Here is a 14,669-nt window from a genome sequence, read left to right on the forward strand (position 1 = left end):
CGTATTTTTTAAATCACAGCATTTTCACTGCAGACATTATTCTGCAATGTGTGGACAGGATTAGCCCGAGTCCTATCCAGATTGCAGGTAATGCAAAACACAGTGTTTTTTTTTTTGTTTTGTTTTGTTTTTTTGCAACAAGGGGGCCCCGGCCAAAAAGTAACTCCACCCAAATACAGGCCAATTTTTATTGTTTATATTTCATGAGGTTACATCTTTGCTTCCCTTATCTGTGTATAGATACTTACAACTCAGATTTGTAGTGAATAAATATGTCTTTGGGCCCCCCTTATTGGGAGCTGTAAGCAACCAGATTTATCATTTTTCTCATTCTATTGCTTTATAATATTATATATATATAATATATAATATTATATATAATATAGATATATTCTGAAATGAATCAATAGCCCAGCAGTAGGAGACATTTAATACCCCTGGATAGCAGAGAAAATAGAAAGTCCTGGGCCAGGCAGCACAATAATGCACTAAGTGCTCTTTTTGATCATAATACTGTTTCATGTCTGCTGTAAAACATAACCGTTGAGGGTTTTTTGTTTTTTTTTCTTCATTTTTGAACTTTAACATTGTTTCAGGACATTACTGATAGAGTTTGTGTGAGAGCAATAGAAAAGGTCAAGATGCAGGTTGGTGACAAGATTCCAAAAGAGCAGGTTGCCGGATCTCAGGAAAGCAATGCTACTAATGAACAAGAAAACGAGGAAGGTAAGGCACCACACTAGAGGCATGTCATTCAATAGGAAAACAGCCTTTTCCATTGCACCCATTTTTTATTTTTTTTTGTTTTGTTTTTTGCAGTCAATTCTAATTAGTAATACAATTTTTTTTTTTATTTTTTATACTTTTTGGTTTTTTTTTAGCACCATAAAGAGGACCTTTCACCACTGCAGTTGCATCAGTTAATAGCTGCTATTCCACTCTATTCTGACAGTCGGAATCTTCACTCTAGCCCCTAGATTTCTGAGCAATCAAGACTGTTAGTTTTGGTGCCTGATATGCTATATAGACTCTGTACTATCAGGTGGGCAGTGTCAGACTGGGCAGACAAGAGGTGTGATTCTGAGCTCTTACACTGGCTGCCTGTGATTGAAAGGGGCTCTATCAGCAAAATCATGCTGATAGAGCCCCACATATGCGTGAATAGCCTTTAAAAAGGCTATTCAGGCACCTAAATGTTATATTAAACTACCCCCCAGTTTTAAAATAATACCCTAAAAAAGAATGTGATCTACTTACGCATCGTGCACGCTGGGTGGGCATTCAGGGTGCACCGTCTTCTTCATCCACGCCTCCTCTTCCTCTGATGTCCTTGGGTCCCGTCTCCCTCCGGCGCTCGCGAACTGACATTGATAAAAAAAATGGCCTGGGCGCCTGCGCAGTAGCCGTAGTAGAAGCTGCATACTTCTGCGCAGGTGCCCAGGCTATTTTTTTTTTTATCAGTGTCAGTTCGCAAGCGCCGGAGGAGGATGGGACCCGAGGACATCGGAGGAAGAGGAGGCGTGGATGAAGAAGACGGCGCACCCTGAATGCCCACCCAGTGTGCACGATGCGTAAGTAGATCACGTTCTTTTTCAGGGTATTATTTTAAAACTGGGGGGTAGATTCATATAACTTTAGCGGTGCCTGAATAGCCTTTTTAAAGGCTATGCACGCATATGTGGGGCTCTTTCAGCATGATTTTGCTGATAGAGCCCCTTGAAGCTCTGAATCACACCCCCTGCCTGACTATCCAGAGCTTAACTAGCACATCTTTGAACCCGGCAATTCCTTGGAGGTGCTGGTGTTGTCATAACACACCGTGGACTCTGTATCATAGTTTTTTGGGAGTGCCTCTTGATTCTGGTTTCTGGAAGGGAGGTCAAAGTATTGATAGACTCGCTCTTTCTCCAGGGTGTTTCTCTGGACCCATTTACATACCTTTTGAACTGTAGGAGCGTGGATCCCCCTTTGCCCCCTAAACTGCCCACCAGAATGTTGTATCTCACATAAAAATCATCATTAATAAAAATTACAGTTAAAAAAAGGCACACAAGGCATCAATCTGCACTTCTTACTTGGAATTCTCTCTAGCCTCCACCATTCCCAACTGTGCTGGAATCAGTGGAGTGGCACCTTTTAACAGATGCCAAGTACTAGAGTTGGTGGAAGTAGTAAAAGGCCCGCTTCAAAAATCCTAAACTTAAAAAAAAAAAAAAAAAAGTAAAAAAAAATACTTTGAGCCACCATAGTCAGACTCCTATAATTTATTTTTTATTTGTTTTTTAGTATTCTGTATATAGGGCATTTTACCTCGATTACGACTAATGGAGATTTAGGTCATGCTCCCTTCATAGTATGATTAAGTGTTGGGCAAACTTTGTCAGGTGAACCTTGCAGACGAATCTCACAGTTTCGTTCAGACAGAACACTGCTGAACCGAAACTGCTATTATACTGTGGTGTCTCTTCAGATCCCAAAATATAATAAGCGGAGGGCATGGGGAGGTGAGGAAACATATGAAAAAAACAGTGTTACTCGCCTCCCCTGCGCTTCTGGCTGACGTCGGTGACCGCTGATTGGATCTCTGCATCATGTGATGTCAAAAGCTATGGTTTTCTTTTTTTTTTTTTCATGAACAGACCCCGCAGTATAATAGTAGCACTTTAGGTTCAGTCCTAACAAAACTGCAAATATTATTTGTAACAACAAAAACAAAATGTATATAGAGAAATCCTTCTCCTTCTGTTACAGTCTGTAATAGAAAATCAATAGGCTCCAAGCTGTCCTGGATATAGGTTGGTCCCCCAGATCTTGTTGGTGATGGTGATGCATCGCTGGTGATCCGATGCCTCGATCACATTTGATTAAGTTATCTGAAGGGTTAATTCCTGCAACCATACTGGACCAATTAGGAGTATGGGGTACTTTCTGAATGGAGCAGTGGTCGGACAGCATACATGCCGCTCCATTCATTTCAATAGGTGCAGTGGAAATGGCCTTTTCCAGCCCGCCCATTAAACTGAATGGCTGACAACTGCTCCCATTCGCGTGATCAGTGGGGGTCTGAGCAGTTGCAGCACCATTGATCTGCCATTTATTTCCTATCCTATAGTTGGAGGGTACTTTGATTTCCTTGGAAAGCCCGTTTGACCTCACACACTTGCCATCAACCTAAATACAACCTCATAGATTAATTTGGAATTTGTGGGCTGAGTCCCAATGTGGATGAGCATCATCTGTATAGAGCTATGGAATATGGTGGTAAAATAATAAAGGGAGGATATCTCACTACTGCTTTCCTTTAATTTTCCTGCAGTTCTCATTAGAAAATCTGCCTACTCCTAGTCACCCAGCAACGTTGAACTAGTTAGATTTACATATCAAATTAGGTGCTTTGTTTATGACCACAATGGTTGTCAGCCCTCCCAAAAAAAACAGCTGGAAAGAACTGGAGCTCGTCTAATGCTTGGTGTGTCTTAAGTAATTGTGTTTGGTTCCTTTCTCTGACTCTTCGGTTTTGTTGTGTCTTTTAGGCAATCAGAATGATGGAAACGATGATGTGTTCGAGGAGCAAAAGACTGTGAAAAGCCGAGCTACCAGAGGTGGTATGTGTTTACCATATTACTCGATAATGTTGTGGTTTTTTTTTTCTTCTTCAGAATCCTAAGGGGCCTAATAGGGGCCGTTCACATGGTGGAAAGCGAGGGAGGGATTCCTCCTCATTTTCCAGCCTCGGACTCTCCGCCACGGCATGCCAATGAAGAGAAGATAAATGGGCCTAATCAGTGGGACGTCTGGAGCCGTGGACTCTGCAGGATGCTTGCTATTTCAGCATCCTGTAGCAATCTTTGCCTCCCAGCATCTGTTAGGGCACATTTAGAATCTTTTCCTCTAGCCCCCACTGTTCCTGAGCAACAAGCTTAGTTCGTTTTGGTGCCTGATATGCCACGTAGACTCTGCAGACAGGAGCAGGAAAAAGGGTCTAACTCAGAGCTCCAATCAGAGGCAGCCAGTGTCAGAGCTCAGAATCACATCCCTTGTCTGCTCCTGCCTGACACCGCCCTCCTGACAGTACTGAGCCTATATAACATATCAGGTACCAAAACTAACAGCACTAGGGCTAGTGAAAACATTTCCAACTGTGCCGGAATCAGTGGAGCAGCAGCTATTAACTGATACAAAGAGCTGGACTAAGTAGAGGTGATATGTCCTCTTTAAGTGGTATTGATAATCGGCTGCACACGCTTGTATGCACAGGGCACTATGAGGTCGATAATATTGCATTATTTATGCTTCTAGAGGATGCATTCTTCATTAAATTACCTCCTTTTAGTAGTTGTTACCAGACTACCCATTTAAGTGTCAAGTTGCGTCATAAAGTATTTTTTATCATTTGCAGGGCGCAAGAAAGTATCTTCGGCAAGCACAAGGAAAAAGAGCAGCAGAAGTACAGATCCAGGGACTGAAACGTATGATACCCAACTTTTTTTTTTTGTCACCTAATCTCATTACTTGTGCTATCATTAGGGGAGGCATGGCTGAGTTTTTAATACAGAGATTTCAGTCTTCTGCTTACAGATCCCCAGTTGATGTCAGGAATGACGTCCCATTGTGCCAGGTGACCTCTGCAGCCAGTCACTGGTCTCGGTGGTGACCTCATCGTAAATGGCATGAGACTTGCTGTTTGTGAAGAGGTCACCACGGAGTCTTGTAATTGACTACAACATTCACAAACAGGACGTCATTACTGACATCAGCCAGGGATCTTAAAACAGAAAACTGGACATGTTGTCACTGGAAAAGGAGGACCAGAGAAAGGGGAGTACTGGGGTCTTCCAGGCATTTTTTTTTTTTTTCTTCCAAAAACTGTTAGTGCTATTATTAGGTTAATAAGTGCACCCAAATACCTTTTAGTAGTATTTTGAGTAATTTCTGGGTTTCCATATAGCATAATGGTTACTGCAGTTCCCAGCCTCCGGCGGATCACACAACGGTCAGGCCAGGGGGATGTCTCATCATAGCAGCTCCCATAGCTGTATACACAGCGCTCATTGAACACTGTGTATACAGTGACCGGGAAAGCAGGAATGATAGCAAACCGTCCTTGCCTTCTTTCTTAGTAGTCCAGCGGTCATTGACTGCCAACTCTGTAATCCCTGCCGCCCATTCTGGGAAGGTGTTCGCCGGCACCTCCTCTTTGACCCACTTCCCCAGCCCCATTACACTTGCCTTTGTTTCCTTTAGCTCCTGACCTGGGACGTCATCCTCCTTTTTGTGACGTGTAAAGGCAGCCCACAGTTTTGCGCTTGCATGGGCGGCCGGCACACACAATGGAGAGGTGACCTTCCAGCAATGGCGTCCGGGGATCCAGATATCCACAGGAGAAACAGGTAAGTATATTGGGGCTTGAGGACGGGCTTCATTCCAGTGATGTTCCGGGGTACAGGTATCCCTTAAACTGAGACCCCGAAACGTTAGCGGAAAGGTAAAAAAATGTAATATACAGTATGTAGGTCACATGATCTACATATATTACAGTAAAACCATTTAAAAAAATTAGTAACATGTTCTTTAGAAGGTTGGAGGGGGCTTATAGTTAAAATGTAGATTTATCCTGGACAGCACCTTTTAAAGGGGTATTCCCATTACGCTTGTTCACTAACCTGCAGGCTGTCTGCTCTGTTCACTTCCTGGTTTTCTCGGCACATTGGTGGGCGGGGTTTCACTTGCTCTGCTATCTGCTATGTTTGCAGTCAGTAATGAGGGATTGGTTGTAAATGAATTACCACAGTATGAAGCTGATGTAGCAGAGCTGGATTTGAATCAGTTTGCATTACATACAGAGGTACCGGACTCCCTATCTCAGTCCTTATCAGCCAAAGTCAATTAAACTGACTAATAAGAGCTCAGAAATCCCAGAGCTCTGACCTCCCCCCCCTCCCCTATCTGAGGAGCTCCGTTACTTGTCAGACATACACAGCTCAGAGCTGCTCCCAGCAGACATTTTTACTTTTTTGACCATTTACTGTGTTTAGGCTTCCTTTATAGAGAATCTAGAGAATTTATTTTACAGCAGTATTTCATGCTCGAGAGAATAAGCTCTTCCACTAGTTCTATTTCTTTCTTTGCCTTTATATGCAAAAGACTATTCTCTTATATTATGTATGTAAGTTGGTGGTCTTTTTGTGTAATGCTGGAAAGCTTTATATGGGTAAGAGTACCTTTACACTATATTTTGCTGTGTCTTTTGGAGGTATATTTTCAAAAAGATTTGCATATATAGAATAAACTGCAGTCTATGGATATATGTACAGAGGCATCAGCTGAAAAAAAAAAAACAACGGTGAGGCAGAATGTGCTATTCTTTACAGTAAAGTAAGTTATACTAAAGCCAAAATAACATGATTTTGTGATACTCTGTCACAAAAAGATGTAATATTCAGGTTTATACAGAGGCGGTAGAGGCTTATTAACTCGGACAGGAGCCTTATAAATTTGTATGAAACCATACACCCAATACAAAAGTGTGCATGAAGCCTTATGGTTAGAGGGATCTCATCTGGGTAGAAATGTAGTGTGGATAAGCATGCTTGTATCTGAATCCGGTAGCTTATGCGACAATGGTATTATTTAACTTGTTTCTATGAACCTTTTCAGAGAGGAGAAGGAGGCAGAGCCCGTGCCAGTCGCTACAAGGCCATCACGAAGAGCTAAGAGCATAGCTATGGAGAAAACAAAAATGAATCTCTCCAAGCTCCTCAATGAAGAGGCAAAATAATGCATCAGTGTAATATTCATGGAAACCTTCAGGGAAATGTTGTTGTACCCTGGAGAGACAAAAATGCAGCACTTCTGTATTACCAATATAACATGTACTAGAATAAAGTGGTCTGTTTGCTTTCTGATTTTTACTCATTACTTTTTCATTTATTCTTCCTCAGTCTGGTTATGTCTAAGGAGACGTTGTCATTTCAACAGACTTTACATAAATGAATAGTGTGGGCGACTCTTAAAAAACATTGTAATATATCTTATCAGAGAGAAATGCCTCTTTCTGCTCATATTGGAGGCTTTTTTTCCTGGTAGATTGCAGCTTGTAGCATAGCTGCAGACTGGATAACCTCACCATGCTAACCCACTCTGTTACCGAATACAGCTACAAGCATCTGAATGTAGACCATGGAGTAATGGAAGATGGTGGGTTTAATGTTATATCTGGTGGTTGATGTAATTCATATCCACACGTGACCCATGTGGTATTACTGGAGGTTACTTGTGGTTTATTAAAGTCTTCATGGAAAGTACACACAGTACAGGGAAAATTTAGAGAATAATTGAAGATGTCCATAGTCAGCTTTTCATTGTAGAAGTCTGGGACTTCATTCAGTCCTCTGTCTCCATCGGCGCCTCCTCCATCAATGTACACAGCACGCATCCCAACCCACCACAGCCATTGTAGCATTAATAAAAGCTACCACACTCCATGTGTGTCTGACAGTTACTTATACCAATAGGGATGGGGTGTTTTAGGATGTCAAATATTCTGGTCACTCTATATATGGATAACGCCAATATAACTCATGTCCTTGTCTTCCATGATGGAATGTATATTTCAGCTATTGTATATGGTTAACTGTGTCCCATTCACATGAATATTGTAACCCATAATATTTGACAGATACTCAGATATGCTGCTTATTTGCGTATTGCGTGGTATCCAAAAGGTGAGAGATGGCAGAACGCAGTGATACTATAAACCGCGAACTGCTAGGGACTAGTTCACATGGGGCAAGAGGGGGCGGATTTTGGCGCTGAATCCTCAAAATCCGCCCCCTCACAATAGAGGTCTATACAGACCGCTAGCGGAAGAAAGAACCGAGCTGCCCTTTATTCAGGCAGATTCCGCGGCTGATTCAGCTGCGGCGTCCGCCTCGCGACAGCACCCTCCGGACTAGGCTTATTCATTTGGGCCTAATCTGGAGTGGAAAGCCGCAACAGAAAGTGCACGTGTGAAATCCCCGTGTGAACTAGCCCTAAGGGAGCTTAGAGATGGAATTGTGGCAAAGCACAGATCTGGCTAAGGTTACAAAAAAATTTCTGCAGCACTCAAGGTTCCTAAGAGCACAGTGGCCTCCTTAATCCTTAAATGGAAGACGTTTGGGACGACCAGAACTCTTCCTGGACGTCCAGCCATACTGAGCAATCGTGGGAGAAGAGTCCAAAACTCCCCATAAAGCCTCAGTCCTCAAACCATTGTTAGATTTCAAGCAAAACTTGAATTTGTAACTAAAGACAGTATAACTCTAGTCCAGGTCTTTTTCTCCCTCCCTTTTAAACCAATTGAAACAAAGGGACTTTGGCTGTCAATGACAGCACACTTAATGGGTGCAAGGACATCAATTTACCTTCTGCTATGCACTTGGAAATGATCGGGGGCAAACAATGAATAATAGTGTAATGAATGTGCTACCTGTGCCTGGATGGTCAGCAAGGAAACTGTGGAAACTGCTTGTAGTTGTCAACAGATCAAATGATCCTCTACTGGTCTATCTCAAGTCAGATGGCTCAGGGAGTATACTGTCCTAAAAAAACACTGCTCCTACACACTAGATGGTGGAGAATATATCAAAATGACTATCCTTCTCTCAGTCCAATGTTAACTGGGCAAGATATCTTTGAGTGCATGTCTAGCAGTCTTTCACCAAGAGGTACATTACCCCAAATTATCTTCTCTCACTTATTTCATTGGGGGACACAACACCATGGGTATAGACCTTCCTGGCCACTAGGAGAATGAAAAGCTCTTGCCTCCAATACCTTTTTAGGCCTGGGGTGCTCCGAAGCCTTCTGTCAGCCTACATGCTTGCAGTGCCTGCAGCTGTCTGCCATTTTAGAAAGCCCCAGGGACTAGGCTGCATCCAGGCCTTGATCTTTTCCTACGCTGGCGGTGCCTGCCGCTGGGCTCTGGTCGCCATTCCTTCCTCTGTCTATTCCCTGAACGCAGGAAATCAGGGGGAGGGCTATGTTTTCTATCTTTATTTTTATGTTCTACTGCTTTTGCTGCTTTTTTTTCCACTGGTATTTTTCTGCTCCTGGACAGACTTATTACTGGCATCTCTTTCTGTGCTGCCTACCCCATGGCGTCAGCATTAATGCATGCTTCCGGTGGTCTGGTAGATTAAGCCTTATTTTTCCTTGGGCCCACTCTGCCATGTCGTCCTGTGTAGAGCCGTCTTGGTTTGGCCATGTTTACACTGGTACCAGTTGTAATAGATGTTACCATGCAGCCAGCCTGAGTCCATCTGTCCTCTCTGCCTTCTAGTGCTTGCTCCGCAGCACATATATTTGGAACAATAGAGAGAATATTAGCAGCCCCCTGTGGGGTTATAGCTGCAAGAATGCCACACAAACAGCATTTAGTCTGTTCCCGGCCTCTCTCCAGCAGTTTCCCTTCCATTGGGCAGTCTCCAGTACCATGGGCCATAGACACTCTTGTCAGACTTAACCAATCTGAGAGGGAAACACTGGAACAGCTGCCTATCCAGATTGCTGTTCAGTCGGCAGCCTCTAGGCTCCTCTCTGGGTAACCTCATCGTTCCATTTCCAGGAGCCGTCCTGGGATAAGGACCAGAAAATCATTCTACAGGCCATGGTCATCCTTGCCTTCCTCTAGGCATTCCCCAGATAGGGCCACAGCCCCCGGTTCCACTCTGACAGGTGGAACCCTTTCTCCTCCTGTATGGTCTGTTTCTACTGGGGACACCTCTGACTCCGACCCGGCGTATCAGCTAGGCACACCTATATCCACTGCTACGCAGGAGCTCAGCCATGTGGTCAGTAAGACTGTACAGATCTCTGAGGACCTGGCTCCTACTTCTCAAGAAGACATCTCACAATCACAGTTGCTGCCATCCTCTAGCCTCTTCCAACCTTGTGGTGTCGACCTTATCTTGATGGAATTCTGTCCGCACTCTAACCTTCCACTTCCTTCCTCTGAAAGTCGGATGTCCTTTTTTTTCAAACTGAGGATGGTCCCATGTGATAGGAGCCGCTGTGGTGGACCTCGCGATAGCTCGGCTCTCCAGGCTACTAGCCTGTCTTTAGAACAGCACTCCGCCTTCCTCTGCAATGCTCTGCTCCTTCCTCCTCTGGAGCCGCTTAGATGGCCTTCGTAGCGGCTGGCTCCTCCCTGCAGCCTTCATTTGTGCCTTTCTGGCATCAAGGCCTGCATTTCCTGGGTTAAAACAGCCCCTGCTGCCAGTCTCTTGGCCAGTGAGCGGTCTTCAGTTCCTTGACAGTTCCGGGCCTGCAGTCCATAGCAGGGACCTCCTCCAGATCTACCTCTGGAACTGGGGGCCATCTTTCTAGCCCTGTCTCATTGGACCTCTTTCCTCCAAGGGCATCCGGTCAGAGTTCTGACCAATGGCTTTTCCACAGTAGCCTACTTGACCCTTCTGGTTAGTTCCGGAACACCATGCGGCCTTCTGGGCGCCTCCCGCTCTCTTTGGTGAGTAGAGCATCTTGTGCTGGCGATCTAAATTCCAGGTGTGGACCATAGGGTGGCAGACACCCTAGGCTGAGGTAGACTCGACCCGGGAGTGTGGTCGCTTCATGCTCTAGCTATGCTCTCAGTGGGGCATGCCAGACGCCTTTTTTCATCTACCGCCTGAGCCACAGGTTGTCCTGCCTCGGCCAGGTCCCTGGGCCCTTCAGCCCATCACTGCCACCACTCTTGTGATTCCGTGGTTCGACTTCTGCCTTCTATGCCTGTTCCCTCTTCTTCCTCGGGCTTCATGAAGCTCAGGACCAAGGTGGTTCTGACATCTTGGTTTCTCTGGATTGGCCCCACCAGGCCTGGTACGTGGATCTCATGTTCCTGCTAGCGGACACCTCTTGGCCTCTTCCTCTGCAGGTTGACCTTCTGACTCGAAGACCGCTGTTCCACTCCTCCTTGATTCAGCTGCTTTTCTTGGCGTGGCCGTTTAAGCCGAGGTTCTGACATGCCATGGGCTTTGGAACCTGTTGTCCAGACCATGCACTGGGTCTGTAATACACAGTCAGCCAAGGTCTACCATTGCACGTGGTAAATTTAAGCCTGCTGGTGTGAGAGTACCGATTGTCATCTGCTTTCCTTTTCTCTTCCCAGGATCCTCGTTTTTCACCAGTCCGGTCTGGACCACGGTCTCGGTCTTTCTTTGATTAATAGACGGGTTTCTATACTCTTGGTTCCTTCCTAAGGACCCTGTTCCTCCGGGCCTCGGGTGATGACTTTCCACTAATTCTCCACAGGTTGTTTCTGCCAGGTTATTTCCACCTTTCACATCTACTAGGGCATAGCTTGCCATCTTTCTGCTTGGACCCCAGGCACCCACGTGAGCTTCCTCTTCTCTGCCTGGATGGGCAAGTTGCATCCATTTGTCTCTCTCTGGCTCTTTTTATCGTTCGGATGCCTTGTCGTCCCTGAGGGTCCTCACTGGAACTGCCTGCTTCCATGGCTCTGGTCTGCGATCAAGGAGGCCTATCTGGTAGGGCTTTGTCCTTTCATGTGTTGGCTCTCTCCTCAAATCCTGTCGGAAACTCCTTGGATGTTTGTCGTCAGGTTTCTGCCGTCCAGATCTTCATGGCTGCCAACTGAGCCTCCATTCACATTTTATCTAAAGTTTTCCCAGATCTGTTTAGTAGCCTCTGCTGCACAGGTTGGGTCATGCAGTTCTGTAAGTGGCTGGGCGCTGGGTTGTTCACATGGCCATGTATTTCCCACCCTCTAGGAATGCTTTAGGACATCCCATGGTGCTGTGTGCCCCAATGAAATAAACGGGAAATGGGATTTTTGTACTCACCGTAAAATCCTTTTTTGTTGCATTCACCGGGGCACACAGATATCACCCTTGTTTTTACGTGCCCGAGCTGTTTTGATTCCTTTAAGGGTGCAGGACGTGTTGGTTGGTTCAGTGCTCTTTCTTTTTTTTCCTTTTTGGTGTCTTTCTCCTACTGTTGCGATAAAAACTGACTAGCATAGTGTCTGTGAGAAGAGAATAGCCCAGAGGCGGAGCCAACATCTTTTCATTTTTCAAAGGTCAGCCTCTTAGTGGCTAGAACTTTTATTACTTGTTGATGCTTCCACTACAAAATAATGGCACAGTTCACAAGGGATAATCATAATTTTCTTGTGTAAGTGCTTAGAGTGACTAAACCTGCTACATAACATCCCCCCTGCTACTACCAATTGTCTATAGAGATGGCAAAGCAGTGCACTTGATATATATGCTTGTTTACAAGGGGAGTACATTGTCTTTCCCGCATCCTGGGTGCAAATCTGGACAACATGTGCATGGAGTTTATGTTCTGCTTGTTTTTGCATGGTTTTATTTCCACCCTCCGAAGACATACTGATAGGGAATTTAGATTGTGAGATCTACATGGATTAATGAGTGAAGTAAAGTGACAAAAGAATATGTTGGCAAGCTATATAAATAATGGATGTGGTTGAAACACCTGGACTGGGAGGGATGAACACATCTGATCCTGTGGCTTAAAGACATGAGTACTCATTATCTTATTTATTTCCTGGAAAAAGAGATCCCTGTAAGAGATATTTAGAGAGCAAAGGGGTTTTCATAAGGTAAAAAAAAAGTTCAACTTACCCTTCTGGGCATCAAAAAGGGAGGCCCCCTTTTACTGCAGCCTGTTAACTCTCCTGCACTTCAAATAGTAGTATTTCAAGTTCCATACCACCTACAATGATGGTTCTGGTGTCATATTAAAGCTTCTAAGAGAATCCTGAAGTCAGTAAATCTCACAAGTAGTACAGATCATAGGCATACAAACGTTTATTTTTAGAAAGTAGCACAATATTCTGCTAGATGTCCAGTATACAATCTCACAGTGATGTATGGCTACCCGCAGTAACCATATTACATTTCAGAATTGTGCCTTCTTCGGAACAGCAGAATTAACAGAAATAGGCCTTAACCAGTAGCCCTACAGGACAACTTTCATCAAGGAATTTTAACGTATCAAACAGCTTTCTTTCATCTGTAATATACAATATAAAAACAAAAATTCTGGCAAAACTGCCTTTAAATTGGTTTAACCCCATCACCTTTATTACCACCACCTACCACCTTGACACCACAGTCAAAAGCATATAAATTCGGAATCTGATTCCGTTAAACAGGCAATTGTGGCCAAATGTTGAGATGTAACTAAAATAATATATACAATAGTGCAATGTGTATTGTGCAGCACCATCCAACGGCTGAGGTTTCTTCAGAGCACCATAATGGACAAAATAGATCAAAGGGAGCCTGTCAGGTCCAAAATGCCCCCAAATCAATAAGTGTCTTGTGGTGGCCCATCATGACTGTGGCCACAAACTGTTTAAGCAATGCAAAGATAATCATGTTAAAAATATGCATATCATCCTTCAAGTGCATTGGGGGGAAGGCCCAAATCGTCTAATTTGTCTAGAGACAGCCAGGACGGAGGCAGAAGCTGAAAATGTCAATACCTGCTGAAGAGGCAGTGTTGGGCGACAATTCCAGGGAAGAGCAGCTGTCTGTAGACCTTCTTGGCATATTGGGCCTATCCCTGATACACTTGCTGGTTGATTTGTAAAGCCATAAAGATAGAGTATAATCTCGGCATTGCTTCATTAGTTTTGCGTCATTACTCTGCTCCTCTTAAAGGTCCCTTCAAGGCACTATTATTGGTTTAGGAAGCATTTTGGACTGGACAGACTCTCTATAAGGCACATTAGTTTCCTTTTCCTCACTGACCAATGAGTGAGCAAGAACAGCTATTGAAAGAGAACAATGAGTCTGTCATATGATATGACACTAGATGCACACTGACAGATACGAGGTTTTATCCAGTCTTGACGGTCCTTCTGAAAATAGAAAAAGAATTACTGCATAGCCAGTCTGAAGCATTAACAAGACCAATGGGTGCAAACTTACAGTACTAGAAAACTAAACGTTAAAACCATAGCTTTTAGTTTTTTTTTTATTCTTAAGGCTCTGCTGCCATATAATTGCTTGAGATTACAAGCCGGTAGGCTATACTGTAGCTGCACCTTGTGTGGATACAGATCAATGAATCCACATATATCTGAAGAACAGGATTGGAGAATCCCCATCCACTGTGAATGGAGAGGTGGCCAGATATGCCTAGTTATCCATATTCATTTCAGTCGGAGCTGCAAAAGTACTGAAGTAAGCGTGCTCGCTTCTTTCCAGAACTCTCGTAAGTATTTGAGGAAAATCACCTTTCCATTTGCATCAGCCAAGCCCTCCATGAACAACTATTTAAAGTGTTTTTCCAACCCCAAATACATTTTTCATATTGTTGACCTATCAGTATGTGAAGTGTGGAGCTCCAAAACCCAGGCCACACACAGATCATCTGTTCTGGCTATCTCCGGCCAGGAGTGAGAATTTATATGTTGGTCTGAAATGCTTAGGCTACCGTATATACTCGAGTATGAGCCGACTTTTTCAGCACATTTTTCATGCTCTCCTCGGCTTATACATGAGTCAGGGTCCACGGAGCACAGAAAACTGGAAGGACCTGGAAGGGGAGGTCCTTTAGTGCTACTGCTCTGTGATTGGCTTGTCATGAGGTCACGTGCCTGTGATGTTATCAAAGGTCCTGTAGCCACTGGTATGTAA

At 44.2% G+C, this 14,669-nt stretch overlaps 2 protein-coding genes across 2 annotated transcripts in view; one reads left to right on the forward strand and one right to left on the reverse strand.

The window, feature by feature from the left end:
• Nucleotides 1–6,862, forward strand: part of NCAPG (non-SMC condensin I complex subunit G) — a 28,902-nt gene extending 22,040 nt beyond the window's left edge. The window contains exons 18-21 of the mRNA XM_075266140.1: nt 597–726; nt 3,534–3,605; nt 4,400–4,469; nt 6,658–6,862. Of these exons, the coding sequence (XP_075122241.1) occupies nt 597–726; nt 3,534–3,605; nt 4,400–4,469; nt 6,658–6,778 (393 nt within the window). The 3' untranslated portion in view covers nt 6,779–6,862. The remainder of the gene's footprint in view (nt 1–596; nt 727–3,533; nt 3,606–4,399; nt 4,470–6,657) is intronic.
• A 5,960-nt stretch (nt 6,863–12,822) lies between these two features.
• LCORL (ligand dependent nuclear receptor corepressor like) overlaps nt 12,823–14,669 on the reverse strand; it is a 74,485-nt gene continuing 72,638 nt past the window's right edge. The window contains exon 9 of the mRNA XM_075259781.1: nt 12,823–13,888. The gene's annotated coding sequence lies outside the window, so the exon portion shown is untranslated. The remainder of the gene's footprint in view (nt 13,889–14,669) is intronic.

This window comes from Leptodactylus fuscus, chromosome 1, assembly GCF_031893055.1.
Source record: "Leptodactylus fuscus isolate aLepFus1 chromosome 1, aLepFus1.hap2, whole genome shotgun sequence".
NCBI classification, from domain to species: Eukaryota; Metazoa; Chordata; class Amphibia; order Anura; family Leptodactylidae; genus Leptodactylus; species Leptodactylus fuscus.